The sequence below is a fragment of the Rutilus rutilus genome (assembly GCF_951802725.1).
Source record: "Rutilus rutilus genome assembly, chromosome: 2".
Taxonomy (NCBI): domain Eukaryota; kingdom Metazoa; phylum Chordata; class Actinopteri; order Cypriniformes; family Leuciscidae; genus Rutilus; species Rutilus rutilus.
The window spans coordinates 57,379,275-57,397,318 of record NC_140210.1 but is presented as its reverse complement, the minus strand read 5'-3'; the positions used below and the strand labels follow the sequence as shown (position 1 = coordinate 57,397,318).

The window sequence follows — 18,044 nt, the reverse complement described above, 5'->3', positions numbered from 1 at the left end:
ATGGAGGTCCCCTTCCGTTGCTGCCGTGGGGCAATCCAGTATCCGTGAAAATAAGAAAAGTAATCAGTGAGTGTAATCCAGCGGGTTGTTGGAGCACTCGTCATTTGCAGACGCCGCCGCCACCGAAATAGCATCATTCTCAGCGCCTTCCATAGCTCCGAAGGACTCCACATCCTTCGCGTCAAGGGAGGGGAAGACATCAGCGGTCTTGAAACTGGAAGGGAACCTGGAACAGGGGGGTGAGAGGCGTATGGACGCTGAGCCTGCGGGACTTTCCTCAGCTCGAGAGAGTCTGCAGAGGAAGAGCATGGCATGGCTTGGGCAAGTTCTTCACCTTGAACAAGGGCGACACAGAACCTGAGAGTCCAGAGGCTCATTCTCCACAGTGGGAGCAGTCCGACCCCCCAAGCACGACCCAGGCAGAAGACACACGACTCGTGGCCATCCAAAGGTTCAATTGGCTCTGCACAGGAGAGGCAATCGCGAGAGGTCATCCTCACCAGAACACAGCAGGGGAAGAGAAGGCGTGTAGATCACGGTGAGTAGTCTTGATAGGATTCTGGCTTCTTGCTTTTTAGAAGGTTGGTTAAAGGAAAATATTATAAGGCGGCGCCTTAAATAGAGAGGGAAGCCCCTCTCATATTTGGCACGCTTGAATACCATTGGCCAGTGTTACTGGCGTGATTCAGCAAGGCTTCAGTAGTGTTTGGAGGAAGGGCTTCCCCATAAGCAGCAATAAAAACAAAGTGGGTGCAACTGGCAGTCTCTCTCTTTAATCTCTTTCATGCATCCTTAAGCACATACATCATGTTTAACAATGTCATGCAATACTATATTATTACCCTCATTCAGTATTCCCTACATTAGTCCACTAATATAGTTCACTTGAAGGAGTGAATGAAAACGAGTGGGTGATTTCAGACACTGAGTGCACTGGAAGGGCTGCCGCTTTTACGTAGTTTGAGCTGTTTAATAATCATTTGAAACTGAGCAAACTAACAGCTGGCAGTCATGGAAACTATAGATAAAACCTTTATTAAACAATTAATAATCATTTAAAAAGGAATCTATACCTGTATGATATATTACGCTGTAGCCACATTGGACCAGCGGTTTGGACCATCTTCTGGTCAGACGAGGAACTTCATTCGGCACCATCCTCAAAGTGCATTATGGGTATTCTTTAGCCATTGAGCATACATCAGTTGCACACTCATTGTGGTGCATTGTGGGATTGAGTGCGCTTGATAACTTCCACTACAATGGATATCCCTTCAAATATTTATATATCCTATTTAAGGGTATTAGGGCGATTTCTAACACAAACATTGTCAGACACTGTCTATCTCTACTTCTTATACACATGAAATCTTAATGTGACACTGCCTCCTAATGGCAGAAAGAGCTCAATGTACAGTTTCAGGATGAGCTCAATGAGTCTTTTATCCAGATTTACTGATGAAAAGACACTATGATGATTCAGGAACAGTTTGTTCTTTAGCGTGTTTCTTCTGGTGGGTCTGAAAACTACTTAAATAAGCGAATCTCTTGTCGCAGATGGAGCAGCGGTAAGGCTTCTCTCCTGTATGAACTCGCTCATGGACCTTCAGGACATGTGATCCAACAAATGTCTTACCGCAATATGAGCATTTGAATGGTCTTTCTCCTGTATGAATCCTCTGGTGCAACACTAAGTTACTGTTATGTTTGAAACTCTTCCCACAATCACTACAGTGATGCGGTCTTTCTCCCGTGTGGAGCATCTGATGACTTTTGAGAGTACCTGGATTGAAGAAGCTCTTCCCGCAGTAGGAGCACAGGTACGGTTTCTCTCCAGTGTGAATCCGCTCATGGGATATCAGGGAGAATTTACTATGGAAACGTTTATCACAGTTTGAACACTGATACGGTTTTTCAGAGTGTAATTTTCGGTGTGGCCTTAGGGAACGTAAATCCTTAAAGGTTCTCCCGCATTCATTGCACTTGTACGGCCTCTCATCGCTGTGAATCCTCTCATGAGAAATTAAAGAAGATTTGTGACGGAATCGATTATCACAGTGTGAACACTGATACGGTTTTTCCTCAGAGTGTATTTTTTGGTGTGACCATAGACAACTTCCGGCTTTAAAGGTTTTCCCACATTCACTGCACTGGTACGGCCTCTCATTGGTGTGAACGCGCAAATGGATCGTCAGATGGGATCCATGGTTGTAACTCTTCTCGCAGTGAGGGCACTTGTACGGCTTTTCACCCGTGTGGATTCGCTTGTGAGCATCAAGATTCCCTTTGGTGATGAAATACTTTTTGCACTCACTGCAGTGAAAACGCTTTTCGCCCGTGTGAATCTTCATGTGAGCTTTTAGACACTTATAAATGAAAAAATCCTTCCCGCACTGTTCGCAGTGAAACTCCTTCTTTACGCTGTGCTCTTTTGAATGACGTCTCTTCTCTTCTAAGGTTGTAAAGCTGATGTTGCATCTCTTGCAGGAGAAGTCTTTCTGTTCTGTGTGTGTTCTCTCATGTCTCGCTAAATGTCCCTGTGAGCTCATGGTTTTCCCACAGGTGACGCAGGAGAAACTCTTGGCCGTCGGCTGCTCTTTTGATAACAAGGCCGTTTCTTCATCTCCATCAGTAGATGAACCGCCATTCTCATCTGAAGGGAATGAAATGGTAATACAATTTAGAAATTTGAAACGTACTCAAAGTGTTAATGTACCATTCACGCATCATACATAAATTCTGTAATATTCGTCTATTAGCCAAACTTCTAGGGATCTGCTGTCAAACCTGATCGGGAGCATCAGAGACCAACAGCCAATATGAACCTGATCATACAGAGTCTCTACTGAATGACTAATGATTGTCATTCATGTGTCAAGAAAAACAACAAAAGATCATGAAAGAAACACACCTGCAGGAATAAACTCATCATCATTATAGTTATCATCCTCCTGTTTAAGGCTCTGTTGTTGTTCCTCCGCTGTGGTTTCTTCTCCTCGTCTCTCTATCAGGTTCCTGCAGTCCTCCAGTTTGATGGAGCACATCTTCATCTGCTGTTCTCCAGCGTTACAGTCAGAGGTTTGATCAGCGGATCCATGATCCTGAGCGTCAGTATAAGAGAGGAAACTGAGGCTGAGCTCTGAGTCCTGTGTGTCTCTGGATCTCTTATCTCTGATGCTCCAGAGCGAATCCTGAGCTTCTGTCCCACCAATCTCATCATAGTCAATCTCATCATCATCCTCCTCCTCATGGCTCTGTTGTTGTTCCTTTGCTGTGGTTTCTTCTCCTTGTCTGTCTATCAGGTTCCTGCAGTCCTCCAGTTTGACGGAGCACATCTTCATCTGCTGTTCTCCGGCGTTACAGTCAGAGGTTTGATCAGCGGATCCATGATCCTGAGCATCAGTATAAGAGAGGAAACTGAGGCTGAGCTCTGAGTCCTGTGTGTCTCTGGATCTCTGATCTCTGATGCTCCAGACCGAATTCTGACAGTAAAAAACACAACATATATTAGCTGACTCTGACATTGGGCTCATGACTTTTACTTGGAATCTTAATTGGTTAAAAGAGGCCTCATTTCATTGGACAAACTGACAGGTGATCAAATGAATCATATACAAACCCCTCTGTTGGGGTTGTCTCCTCTTTCTCTCAGCTTTGCCTCCAGTGACGCCACCTCTTTCTTCAGCAGACAGATTTCAGTGATGAAATCCTCAATATCCAGCATGGACAGATCAGTTCCTACTGATTTACAGCAGATCACATCCATCTGCGCTCTCATGGTCAACATCTGAAGACAAACATCACCATTATTACAAGACACATTTATAACGGACTGCTCAAACTCAAAATTATTCTTTTCATATGATGATCAAGAAAGAAACTCGTAACCTAGAGTGCAAATGGAAACAAAATCATTTAGAGGTCTTTAGAATTGTGTGGAAAGACTCTAATGGTGCGTTCACACCAGACGCGAATAGCGCGTCAGGCGCGAGTGATTTCAATGTTAAGTCAATGCAATGACGTGAAATCGCGTCTGCCGGCCGAGTTGAAAAATCTGAACTTCTGCGTCAATTTGCATGTTAACCAATCAGGAGCCTGCTTGCTGCTGTCATGTGGTGAAGTGACAGTTTATAATGTTATTTTATGTTTGGCCTCAATAAATTATTTTGTAATATGACTAAAATGCACAACAAAGCAAATCTTTCACATAAAAACTCAATTTCAATATATGATATACTCATTTTGTATTGAATGCTATTTATTCCATATCTATTCTAGATATATGAAACATTAATCTAATGTAAAGACGACAAACACAATTTAGTGTATAAAATGTTTTATTTATTTATTTATTATCAAAACAAAAATGAATGACAGATTAGGTGGGTGCGGGTGAGGGTGAACCTCGCGCCGGGCTGTACAGCGCGGGCGGGTGGCTCGTCAGGCAGTGACCACTCGAGGCCGAGGCCTTATACGGCCTACGCTGTCCTCGTCAGCTCCTCTCCAGCTCCTGGAGCAAATTGTGAAACTCCTGAAACCCTCCGGAGGGTCTGGTGGACCAGAGTACAGCGACGATGTCCCCTACGCAGCTGTTTCTGCTCTCCAGAGCATATACGAGCGGTGACTCTCTCGAATAATGCTAATGCTTGATAAACATCTAAAAAAGATGTCCGCCAACGGGTTTCTAAACTTTTGCCTCCGGATTTCGCCTCAATTTCGCTCTTGACGCACGAATTAACACAAAGTGGTCAAGCGTATAACTAGACGCGGCAGGCGCGAATTTGACGCGCTATTCGCGTCCGGTGTGAACGCACAGTTATAGCAGCCAGGGCCGAGCATCTCAGCAAACTCATAGGAAATAACTAAAACAATCCAAGGTTTTTATTTAGTACAGTGGCTACACAGCAAACCCCCCCGTGTTAAATTAACTCTCCTCAGAGTTTATTTGAGTCCAAGAGTGTTAAAATTAACTCTGAATCAGTGTTAAAGTTAATGAGATGATTAAGTGATTCATTGAGTGATGATTGAGCATTAGTGATGAACACCTGCTGTCAACAAGCAGAATCAATGAAGGAAAGAGTCACTATTTGTAAGTCGCCATTATGATGATCAGTGTTTGTTTTAGTTGGGCTCTTGACCTTCCTTGACTTTATATTAGATTTTGTTTGGGCTGTTGTAAATGAGTTTTAACTGCCAGACAAGCAAAGATGTATTGCCTAGTGTCATACTGGATTTCTGAGAATGCCTTTGGAGGACAGAGGCCTAGGGGAGGATGTGAGTAGCCTGAACAACCTTTGCTAACCCTACATCTCTTCTGCCTCCCTTCCAGATATAAACTTGATGTCACAAGGAGCTACCTAATAGGGCTGTAGTCAACCAAAGAAATGCTTAGTCGACCAAAGTCCTGTCCTGCACAACGTTTAGTCGACTAAAAAAAAAAAGACGCGATGTTTTGCATTTTGATTGAACATTTATTAAACAATTGTCATAGAGCATTTATAAAACAACAACGAAAAAACGTTTTTTTTTTTTTTTTTTTTTTATCCTGGGGACGATAGAAAATGTGTTTAGGACGAACAGAAATATTCTCCAGGACGCCTTCAGGACGAAAGACATTTTTGTATGTGTGTTCATTTATTACTAGCCTATTAGGGTAACTTACTTAGAAAATGCCAAAATTAACCGACCAAGCGCTGACTACAACGGAGCGCGTCTTCTCATGCTGTTACTATAGTTACTGTCACTGGCCGGCTACTCACCCGGAGACTTGTTTCGCGGTACATCTATCACATGGCTTATTTTCACAGACGAAAATGAGACGATAACTAAATAAAAACTAGTTTTGAATTACAAAAACTATGACGAAAATCTATTGACATTTTCGTCAACGAATAAAAACTAGACAAAAATGTTAGTGACGATTTGCGAAGCGATCCAGTCAGAAATTATGTCCTGCGTTTGTGGTAGATGCGCACATTTGTACTGTGACGTGCTGATCTACCCAGCGGCACACGGGTTGACATGCGCTGCATGTCTCATAAAACGTTAAAAAAATTTAAACGTCTGGGAGATTGAGTAGAGCAGACAGATAGATCTGAATTGGAGTGACGATGCAAAAAAAAAAAAAGCTCTATTCGGTACGGTTTTCTGTGCTCGCACACCCGACCCGAAGCGTGCAGCCATACTGAATTGAGCTCTCTTTAGTGTCTGAATGGACAAATACACACAACATTATGTCGAAATGTCCATTTTGGAGAGTATTCACGTAAACTATGTTGGTTATGTCTTAAACAGTTTTGAGTATGTCGGATGTGCATCAGTGCAATTGGATCCGCATGTCATTGGACATGATCCGATGTCTTAAAGTGACAGTGCGTAATAAACCTAATGCGGTCTGTGTCCTTAATATTGATCAAGCAACAAAAGAAAAAGAGAAAAGCATTCACTGCTCGTTAATAGCTTTAATAAGGATTCATTATATTTAATTCATACAAATAAATATGTCTGCGGCTTGAAAGAATAAAAAATGATGATATTTTTGAGATATGTAGTCACCAGTATTTATTTGTTATTGTTTAATCCAACCAACTCTAAAACGTTTCGAGCTGTATGTATTTTTCTCTTAATTTTCGTATATGTAAAAAAAAAAAGAAAAAAAAAAGATTTGTTCTGCATGAATACAAAAAAGCATTTAACTCCTGTTATTTTTTATTAAATCTGTTTTTTACCTGTTTACAGATAACTACTTTGAATGGAGATAAATAAATATTATAATATATATCATACACATTTTAATGGTGTTTTTATTATGTGACTAACAACTATAGATGATAATAACAAAGTAGAGAAACAACATGTTTATTTTGGGACGGTTGACATTCACTTTAGGACGGTTCAAATTGTTTTTCAGGACGGTTCCAGGACGGAGGTGAAAAAAGTTAGTCTGGAGCCCTGCAACATGCACACTGCCAAGTTTTCTATATATTGTAATCATTATGATCAGAACTTGCAATTATCGCTGTAATGAGATCGTTTATACCTAAATGAATACATGATGTTAGCTAACTGCAATTTTTGCATTATCTTAGAACTGTACATTTCCGACATCACTTTGACAGTCACCTCTGATAACAGATTACTCTAAATTGTAATGTAGACATTTTCTGTAAAGACCCTTTGAGACGATATGTGCAAAGCGCTATACAAATAAATAAGAATTGAATTGATGATGAACAAGTAGAATTACACAGAATTGATCTGTAAATGAAGAAAATTACTTTAATTTGAGAATATTCAGAAATATAAATGTAATATATAAATGCACGTGTTTAGGCGCATTTGCTTAGTTTCTTGAGTAGGAATAAGTTATCATCTAACACTCTTATTAAGCTGCTGGTTTCAATAAACACAAATTTCGTAAATTAAACAGGATGTGATACTCATTTCTAAGAGTCCTTTAAAAGTGCCCATACACAAAAGATATATATTTGAAATATATTTTCAGAGTATATTTAGGAATATATGCAAATATTTGAAATTGGCCCAATAAATATATTTCATACTTATATTTCATATATTTTTGTTATATTTCAGAATATATTTCAATGTATTTGGAATATATGCAATATTTTTGACACTTTTGGGGACCCATACAGAAAAAAATACATTGAAATATATTCTGAAATATAACAAAAATATATGAAAAATAAGTATGAAATATATTTATTGGGCCAATTTCAAATATTTGCATATATTCCAAAATATACTCTGAAAATATATTTCAAATATATATCTTTTGTGTATGGGTGACCAGAATTGAAAATTAAATATCGTGTTAGTACACTGGTTTATCAAATGATTAAAACACGTCAGCTGAAGTAAACAATAAACGTGTGGTTACTGTGGTTTTAATAAAAATATCTAAGTTGGACAATGGTTGATTAGGGTTTTAAGGGATAAACAGCGAGAAAACGCTTGATTTAAGCTCAATAAATCACTACAGACAAAACAACAAACCTCAGTCTGAGCGCGGCAGCTCCGTCCTTTCTTCAGTGGTTTTACCGGCGCACTGAAGAGCGTCACAGCGACTCCTACAGGTTCCAGTAACACCTGCTGTTCACTAGAAATCGTATTTACACGGCAAACTTTTTCCGCCTTTTTCTCATTCAAAAATACCCTTGAATTCCAGTGGCACGGAGCCTTGATGACGTGTTTTAACGGTCATCAGCGTCGTAAATCCTGCAATGTTTTATATATATATATATATTTTTTTTTTGAATACATGTACATTTATAACACTATACGTTGTATTATATTACATTTGCATCAAATTACAAAAAATAAAATAATAATAAAAAATAGCTGCTGTGAGGCTGAGGGAGTAACAGTAAAATTGACATCCCTCTTCTGTCTGCCATTATCAATCTCTGTTGTTTTTCTCTTGTTGAAAGTTATGAAAACACTTTTGTGGATTTTTTATTTTGCTTTTTGAGCAAATTGGAACACAAACAAATATATTTAATGTAATCTCTCATCCACTTCTGAGAAACCCGGAAATGTGAAATGGTTCAATTGTGAAAACACAGCAAAAACGGTCGGCTTGCACACCCTATATGATACAGCTGTTTTTAATATTAATGTTTTTGCTATAGTAAAATAACGTTACTTAAAAGATGGCGACAAAAATAAGTTTTTGGCTGTTATTTTTGTAATTAGTCATGCTCACTGCACCATTCTGCAACCACCTTCTAGTGGTTCAACGGATCTCAAAACTCACAGTTCGAATGATATTATGTTTTTTTAGTCACAGATCAGATAATTTTTCAGATCAGCAAGAAAAAAAAATATTTTGGGGGTGGGGGGTAAATTTGCTTTCCATTTATTACTTAAAGCACACTTTTAAGTACTCCAATACCACATCAAAAACTAGCCTAACTAATAAAGTCCAAACATTATTAAAGACAAGTGAACAGTCAGCAAACAATAATAACAAATGCATAAATCACAAGCATAGATAAATACAATGTAACAAAGTTACAAATAAAGTAAGGTCTAAATGTAATGTTCATTTCAGGTACTTTCTCGAGACAAAACCGACTGTGTTTTCGAGAATACTTGCTGAGACTGGTATTTTGACCTAATTTTGTGAGTATGTGTCCATCCAAATGCAAGGAGACACGAAAGAGGAATCAGTTTGGGCTTGAATTTGAACATGAACTGAGGTAAATAACGGTCATTTCTTGCCCTGATGTGGTACTGCCATGTTTTTCAGTTAGTATTACTGCTAAAAGAAGCTGTGGTCGAGTTTTGTGTTCACATGAGATCAATATATAAATTTATGATAAATATATAAATCTGCAAATGCCCAGTGAAGGTAAAGTAGCTACCTGAACAAACAAAACACACATCTATCATGGTGGCACAAGTGCTCTGGAAGAACATAGATGACATGGAAGTTTAAAAACATTGTGTGAAAGGAAAACCACACTTTCTTGATTCAATAAAGCACATCCCAAAGAAAACCATCCAATAATATGTATTTCTTTTACTTTCTTACAATCATTCTTGAGCGCATTCCAAACACATAAAACATGTTTAAAAGCGTTATGAAATCCAGGCACTCATAGATAGAGCCTATTATTTTATTTTAAGGCTTCTTAAAGGGGTCATATAATGGTACATGCACTTTTACAAGTTAATTGTACTGAAATGTGTATTGGCAGTGCCTGTACACAACCATCATAAAATGATAAAAATCCATCCAGTGTTTTGTTTTTTTAATCTTCTTATATGTTTTCCCCTGTCTCACACGGTCTAACGCCCCTCCCACGGTTGTAATTGACAGCAGCGTTTCAACACAGACCCGCCCTGAGCGAGCTGTCATCATAGTCCGCATTGTTGATACGCTGGAGCACTGTCTATGAGCAGAATGGCGTCTAAGCGATTGTGGTGTTCTGTTCTTGGGTGTAATAAGGAACACAGCATCATTTTGATGTTCCTAAATCCGAACCGTTGAAGACGCAGTGGCTGAGTTTTGTTTTCAAAGGGAATATTCCCAACGATCAATGTCAATGCTTTCATGTTTGCGCGAATCATTTCACACACCAGACTGCTTTACAAACAAGGGTCAGTATAAAGCTGGTTTTGCTAAGAAGCTGCTCCTGAAAAAAGGATCGGTACCAACTATTCGTGTTCCTGCTGCACCTCCAGAAGAAGAAGTGAGTGTAACGTTTTATCAACCTTTATATTAATCTTTGCAAATCGCTTGCTGCACGCTTCACAATGAATGCGGCTGTTTACACTCAAGGTACATTACGGCATGTTTTCTATGTACAACGTTCTCAATATAACTCATAATCTCACGTTTATAATGAACAATGGTTATTTTGTTATTACAAACTGTGTACGCAGTACGCACAGAACAGAGGGGCGGGGTGAGCAAAGCTCATTATCATTTAAAGACACATGCACTTAAACGGCGTGCTGAAAACAGAGCTGTTTTTGACCAAGTAAAATTTGTTTTCTTACAAAACTAATGAGAATTTTTAATTAAAGTATATTACAAACTTTTCATTTAGACCCTAAAGAATCATAATAACTTGTACAAAAATGGCATTATATGACCCCTGTAATAGTTCAAGTTCTGTCAAATTTAAGATACAATAATTAGCCGCGTTTTCACTGCAGGAACTTTCCCCAGGATCTAATCTTACAGCAACATAGTGTCGGCCCAGATCCGGCCCACATCTGGTACACATGGATTCCACACGGCCCAGATGTGGGCCGGATCTGGGCCGACAGTATGTTGCTGTCTGGGGTACTTTGGGGTGGTACTCGGAGTGTTTCGACCGCAGGAACCAGGATCTACATGAAGTTCCAGGTAAAAATGTCCCCCTCAGAAAGGACCTGCTCACGAGGTACTACTTTTTTAATAGGTCAGGAACTTTCGGTGGTGGGACTTGGGCACTGAACATGCTGATTGGTTGACTCCAAGCAGCATTTTGATGGAATGACTGGTTGACACACAGCAACAAAGCCTTGACCGGTCTTTCTCCGGTATGAATCTGCTGGTGATTTTTTAAGGCACCACACTTACTGAAACTCTTCCCACAATCGCTACAGTGATACGGTCTTTCTCCAGTGTGAATTCTCAGATGAACTCCAAAATGAGCCGGATTAAAGAAGCTCTTCCCGCAGTAGGAGCACAGGTACGGTTTCTCTCCGGTGTGAGTCCTCTCATGGCAAATCAAATCAGATTTGTGACGGAATTGTTTATCGCAGTGTGAACACTGATATGGTTTCTCCTGAGAGTGTATTTTCTGGTGTGACTTTAGACAGCTTGAGTTTGTGAAGGTTTTCCCACATTCGCTGCACTGGAACGGCCTCTCGTTGGTGTGAACGCGCACATGCCTCTTCAGATGGGGTTTGTGTTTGTAACTCTTCTCGCACTGAGGACACTTGTATGGCCTTTCACCCGTGTGGATTCGCTTGTGAGCATCAAGATTCCCTTTGTTGCTGAAATACTTGTCGCACTCGCTGCAGTGGAAAGTCTTTTCGCTGTGTGTCTTTATATGAGCTCTCATATTATAAGGAGTGGTGAAAAAATCCTTCCCGCACTGTTCGCAGTGAAACTCCTTCTTCATGTGCTCTTTTGAATGACGTCTCCTCTCTTCTGTGGTATAAAAGCTGATGTTGCATCTCCTGCATGTCAAGTCTTTCTGTTCTGTGTGTATTCTCTCATGTCTCACTAAATGTCCCTGTGAGCTCAATGTTTTCCCACAGGTGACGCAGGAAAAACTCTTGGCCGTCGGCTGATCTTTTGATGTTGAGGCTGTTTCCTCATCTCCATCAGTAGATGAACCATTGTTTTCATCTGCCAGGAACAAAATAGTGGTAAAATGTCAAACTTTAAAATGTATTTGATAGGGATGCAACGGTTCAAAAAAGCTCACGGTTCGGTTTGTATCCCGGTTTTAGGTTTGCGGTTTCGGTACGGTTTGGTATGTGCTGTGTTCAGGGAAAAAAGGACTACTATCAAATAAAACTCAAGATAATAAGAACAAATAATCTAAGTACAAATAAATACTATAGAGCAGGGGTCCCCAACCCCCGGGCTGCTGACCGGTACCGGTCCGTGGGACATTTGGTACCGGGCCGCACAGAAAGAATAAATAACTTACAGTATTTTTCGGACTATAAGTCGCTCTGGAGTATAAGTCGCATCAGTCAAAAAATGCACCATGAAGAAGAAAAAACATATATAACATAAGTCGCATTTATTTAGAAATTTATTTCACAAAAAATAAATAAAAACAATGTTATGGACGGGACAGTTCTCCATTAGCAGACGTGAGCGCTCTGAAAGCGGCACTAAAAGACTGCTTCAAAACTTTCACAGAGACCTCAAACAGAAAGCACAAAGCCTGTCTTTAAATTAAATTAAATTTTGTATTCATTTTATCTTAATTTTAATCAATGTTTCATCAACCAATTGCCTGGATTTAATAAATAAGAAGTAAATATATTAGAAAATAGATAATCACGACACGGAGGCGCCGGCGCGTGAACCTGGAGCTCGTCTCATAAATTAACCGAAACTCAGAGTATAAGGTAGCCTATTTGCCTCACAGACCTGAGACATATAGAAAGCTTGAAATGTGTACTTTTAAACAGAACAATTCAAAACGAAAGAAAACAGACTGTTCTCTGCTTATGTAATCCGTATGAAATGTGCATTTCTCTCTGGTGCGTTCACTACTGCGAAGATCGTGAGTCAGCATCATCAACTTCCTCTTTGCAGCCGACACTGACACAGAAAACACTTGTTTATTAGTAAACAATTAAAATGTCTCCTGCTATATTTTACATATTCATAATCATTAATTTTGCCGGTTCGTTGTGACAGCTTTTAGGTGCTTTATTGGCAGCACCACCCTTACATGTTACATGAACGCATCAGCACCGAAAACATGAAGATTTTTTTCTTTTGGGGGGCATTTTGTTTGTGTTCAGGCTTTCTCAGTTGTCTTTAGGCGCGATGTTACGAGGATGCTGCTAATAAAGTTGCGAGTAGGCCTACACATTGGATTCACGTTTATTATTATATTTAAAAAATACCCCAGGTTTTATGCCGGTCGTATCATTTTATTTTGTTGTATGTATCCGCCACACCTTAAAGGCCGGTCCGTGAAAATATTGTCTGATATTAAACCGTGGCGCAAAAAAAGTTTGGGGACCGCTGCTATAGAGTAAAGATACAAATAAAATAAACGTTTTTTCAGGTAGGCCTGACATTAGTTTTCAGGTACAGGAATTTAATGAAGTAATCAACATGTAAAATAACATCGCATATTTGACTGTATAAATTAAAGATCAATCCTCATTAAAAGTTACAAAAGCTATTCAATCAAGACCAGTGAGTGATTTGCTAGTCTTTTATTGTTTGATTAACATTAAAAACACAGAGAGCAGGAATATTAGGCTACTGTCACTTTAAGGCCGAATGCACAGATCCAGTATACTGATGCTGTACACATGCGGTCTTTCTGGACTGTATAAGTACACTTAAGGCATAACAGACTATCTCTGCTAAGATGCTCATCAAAATGGACAATGTTGACATAATCTTTGAGCATTTTGTCCATTCAAGCGCAAGACTTAAAAGAGAACTCAATATTTACAAAGAGTGACCGTTTTGATCATGTTTTTTTGATTATCGCTGTTAAAATGCATTTTTTCGGGAGCCAGCATGTACATCCATCGAAAGAAGCATACATTAGCGGTACTGTCTGTTTTACGCATTGTTATTTTCAACAAACCATATCATAGATGCGTCATCAGATTTGAGATTAACCATGGTGCAAGTGCATCTCGAAACGTGGGTGGAGAACGATACGGTACTATTTTTTTTTTTTACTGAGAACCGTTACACCCCTAGTATTTGACTAGAGTTAGTTATGTTCCCAAATATCTGAGTCGATGTGCTCTCAAACCTGGGGTGCGTTTCCTAAAGTCAAATATGGTCGCAAGTTCCGTCATTACCGGTAGAGTTCAATGGAGATCATAGTTGGCTAACAATGCTAAACACACATCTAATCAGGACCACCAGAGACCAATATGAGCCTAATCCTACAGAGACTACTGACATTCAAGTGTCATGAAAAAAGGTAATAAAAGGAAGAAACAAACCTGCAGGAATAAACTCATAATCATACTCATTATTCTGATCTTCGTCATCATGTTCATTCCCATCCTCCTCCTCCTCATGGCGCTGTTGTTGTTCCTCTGCTGTGGTTTCTTCTCCTCGTCTCTCTATCAGGTTCCTGCAGTCCTCCAGTTTGACGGAGCACATCTTCATCTGCTGTTCTCCAGCGTTACAGTCAGAGGTTTGATCAGCGGATCCATGATCCTGAGCGTCAGTATAACACAGTAAAGTGAGGCTGAGCTCTGAGTCCTGTGTGTCTCTGGATCTCCAGACTGAATCCTGAGCTTCTGTCCCATCAGTCACACACACTGAAACCTTCTCCAGATCCTGACAAACACACCATAGATCAACACAAATAAACAACAACCTGTTGATATTAGCCTCATTACTCAGCAGTTATCTCTAGTGGTTATATTGGTGATTTGTTTGCATATTTTGCAGCTGGATTAATTTGAGATGTGGGTCAATGACGTGACGCCTAAATTTTCTGTCCGATTGCATTTTTTCACTACTTTGTTTTTTCAAAACATCTTTGAAATTACTCTGAATTTATTCAAATTTATTTTCTGCACTATTTGGCATGATTTCCAAAATGTTTTGTAATCCTTTAAAAAATTTCAAAGCATTTGTATTTATATTTCCATCATAATATACAAACAAACTTTGTCCGATGATTGGATCAAGGAACTACCATTTTGGGACTTTAATGTTGAAAACTATTCAAACACAGGACGTTACATCATATACCAATTTACCAAAGACCCATGGAAGCAGCAAGCAGGTTTGTAATTCTCTCAAATTGGAAAAAAAATAAACCTCTGTAATGGTTGGTATGTAGTTGCCAAATTTAAAAAAAAAAAATTCATAATAAAGTTATTTCTACAAATATATATTTGTATTATACATTTCATAGTGACCTTTTTTTGGGAAGCTAGCTTGTTTTGTTTAGGTGGCCAATTATGTGCCTGTAAATTTTGAATGAATTTGAAAACATCATGTGGTGCGACCAAATATCATGTGGTGCGACCACTGCAGACTGTTTTCCATGATAGATATATGTCCTAGATTGGCAGTTTTATGCTTTAATATTCAATTGACAGTTTATATACAAAAAATACTTTAATTTAGTATCATTTGGAATAGATTTTTATGCTATTTGGGATATTTTCTTCATATATTTCAAGTTTGTTTACTCTTTGTACAATATGAGAAAAATGCAACAACAAAAAATTAGAGCATGTAATTTCAGTTGAGTAATTAAGCATTTATTAGTATTGTATTTATTATTGCCTATTTATTTGTTTAAAACTATTTGAATCTATTTTACCAGATGCCACGGCCAAGCGAAAAAATTCTGACCCTGCAGCAATAGCGGAGTACCTTGATAGGAGAAGAGTGAAATATTATTACAGTATAAAATATCTGTTTTCTATGTGAATATATAGTAAACTGTAATTTATTCCTGTGATCAAAGCTAAATTTAATCTTCAGCATCTTTAATCCAGTCTTCAGTGTCACATGATCCTTCAGAAATCATTCTAATATGTAACCTTGGACCACAAAACCAGTCACATGGGTACATTTTTTTAAATTGAGATTTATACATCATATGAAAGCTGAAAAAATAAGCTTTCCATTGATGTATGGTTTGTTAAGATAGAACAATATTTGGCCGATACAACTGAAAATCTGGAATCTGAGGGTGCAAAAAAATCGAAACATTGAGAAAATCACCTTTAAAGTTGTCCACTTATGTTTGCGATATTGCTATATTCACTCATCAAAAATAAATATTTTATATATTTATGGTAGGACATTTACAAAATATGAAACTTGATCTTTATTTAATATCCTAATGATTTTTGGAATAAAAGAAAAATCGATAATTTTGACCCATACAATGTATTGTTGGCTATTACCACAAATATATCCTGTGCCACTTGTGACTGTTTTTGTGATCCAGGGTCACTAATGATTTGCTGCTCAAGAAACACTTCTGATTATTATCATATTTTTATGGAAACTGTGATACATTTTATATGTCAGGATTATTTGATGAATAGAACGTTCAAAAGAACAGCATTTATTTGAAATAGAATCTTTCGTAACATTATAGCCTAAATATCTTTACTGTCACTTTTTATCAACTGAATGTGTCCTTGATTAATAAAAGTATTAATTACTTAATAAACTATTGACCCCAAATGTTACCTGTATACAATAATTTTATGAAATAATTTATATCTATAACATTATTATTTGTTAGAAAGAAATTCTAAGTCAAGTTAAAAGAAATGGTGCACTTGTGTTTTTGATGTGATTTTTATTTAAAAAAAAAAGTTCATGTTCAGGAAAATTCTGTGAAATTTGTATGAAATCTGGTTTAAATAAAAAAAATTGTATAAAATGTATTGTTCATTGATCTCTTTAAATAGATTTTTAACTATATAAGGTCTTCGTGTCATTTGGAGCGACCACTTATCATTTGGTGCGACCAATAAAAGCAATCACTGTATTAAATGTAAAATAAAATATCTTATTTCTGTGGCTGAAATATGAATCACTGATACAGTATGCTTTAGTAAATGATATTTTTAAAACATTTATATCAGTTTTATGTGATTTACAGGAAAAGTAAGTCTGTTAACTAGATTTAAGAAGGCAACTCAGAAATTATAGAACAAAAAACGAGATCATTATTTACAAAAACTCAAAAGAAATGCAAAACTTGGTTTCTAAACACTTTAATTACTAAGAACTTGTAAAAAAAAATGTTTAAGCATGTTAAGGAAATTAATTAATTTTAAGATAAATCAGTCGCGCCACATGACATTTTTTAAGGCTACGGACAATTCATCTAGATGAAAAAAACACTAAAATCACTTCAATTGAATTTTTTAAATGAATTTAGGTGTACACAACATCCTTAATGTTTGAACAATTGCAACAGATATTATTATTTTTTGTATTTTAAAATTGACCTGTCGAAAATCCTTATACGTCATTGACCCATGTGCATAAGAAGTGAGAAGCTAACAAAATTTTGGTGTGATTGAGCTGAAGGATGAAATGATGAGCTGCTCAAACCTCTCTGTTGGGGTTGTCTTCTCTTTCTCTCAGCTTTGCCTCCAGTGACGCCACCTCTTTCTTCAGCTGACAGATTTCAGTGATGAAATCCTCAATATCCAGCATGGACAGATCAGTTCCTACTGATTTACAGCAGATCACATCCATCTGCGCTCTCATGGTCAACATCTGAAGACAAACACATCATCATTACTACAAGACGCATTTATAATGAATTGAACAGTCTCAAAATTATTTCGCATATAATGAACAACAGAACTACAAAATAATAATCTGTTAGTAAAGAAGTTACTTTAATTTCTGAGAACATTCAGAAACTATTTCCAGATATAAATGTTTAGACTTGTTTATTTGATTTTTTATTATTATTGAGTAAACTAAGTCCTATATTATAATTTTACATAGCATATCTAATTAAATTAGCTCTGCTGGATTTAAATACTTGTACTCATTTCTAAGCATCCTTTAAAAGTGTCCAGCATTATAACGTGTTACTACAGTAACTGTTTTAACTAGAAATATCATGGATTAAACACGTTTGCTGTAGTAAACAGTTGGTGTTGGTATTTTTTTAATAATAAGTTAAATTATGGGTTACTGCTGTTAAATCATGGCTAATTTGGTTTTTAAGAATAAACGGCGAGGAAACGCTTCATTAAAGCTCATTAAAACATTAAATACTGTAAATCAACAATTAGTTAAATACCTCAGTCTGAGCGCGGCAGCTTCGTCCTTTCTTCAGTGGTTTAACCGG

General features: G+C 37.7%; 2 protein-coding genes across 2 annotated transcripts; both read right to left on the bottom strand.

The window, feature by feature from the left end:
* Positions 1 to 752: 752 nt before the first annotated feature.
* Positions 753 to 8,051, bottom strand: LOC311286355 (uncharacterized protein). The gene is made up of 4 exons (XM_084402537.1): positions 8,017 to 8,051; positions 3,620 to 3,787; positions 2,912 to 3,482; positions 753 to 2,653 (listed from the first exon to the last, which is right to left on the bottom strand). Exons 2-4 carry the CDS (start codon positions 3,785 to 3,787, stop codon positions 1,470 to 1,472), a joined length of 1,923 nt encoding a protein of 640 aa, XP_084258663.1. The 5' UTR covers positions 8,017 to 8,051; the 3' UTR covers positions 753 to 1,469.
* Positions 8,052 to 10,798: 2,747 nt separating this feature from the next.
* On the bottom strand, positions 10,799 to 18,044 carry LOC311286393 (uncharacterized protein). Its single transcript, XM_084402599.1, has 4 exons — positions 17,997 to 18,044; positions 17,291 to 17,458; positions 14,188 to 14,530; positions 10,799 to 11,872 (listed from the first exon to the last, which is right to left on the bottom strand). The coding sequence occupies exons 2-4, from the start codon at positions 17,456 to 17,458 to the stop codon at positions 10,920 to 10,922; spliced, it is 1,464 nt and encodes a 487-aa protein (XP_084258725.1). The 5' UTR covers positions 17,997 to 18,044; the 3' UTR covers positions 10,799 to 10,919.

What these genes read in the sequence shown, in the direction of transcription:
- LOC311286393 (XM_084402599.1), bottom strand. Translation starts at nt 17,458, where the DNA reads ATGTTGACCATGAGAGCGCAGATGGATGTGATCTGCTGTAAATCAGTA. An exon ending in AAGACAACCCCAACAGAGAG is followed by an intron (nt 14,531 to 17,290) that starts GTTTGAGCAGCT and finishes TGTGTTTGTCAG; the next exon opens with GATCTGGAGAAGGTTTCAGT. An exon ending in TTATGAGTTTATTCCTGCAG is followed by an intron (nt 11,873 to 14,187) that starts GTTTGTTTCTTC and finishes TGTTCCTGGCAG; the next exon opens with ATGAAAACAATGGTTCATCT.
- LOC311286355 (XM_084402537.1), bottom strand. Translation starts at nt 3,787, where the DNA reads ATGTTGACCATGAGAGCGCAGATGGATGTGATCTGCTGTAAATCAGTA. An exon ending in GAGACAACCCCAACAGAGGG is followed by an intron (nt 3,483 to 3,619) that starts GTTTGTATATGA and finishes TTTTACTGTCAG; the next exon opens with AATTCGGTCTGGAGCATCAG. An exon ending in TGATGAGTTTATTCCTGCAG is followed by an intron (nt 2,654 to 2,911) that starts GTGTGTTTCTTT and finishes CATTCCCTTCAG; the next exon opens with ATGAGAATGGCGGTTCATCT.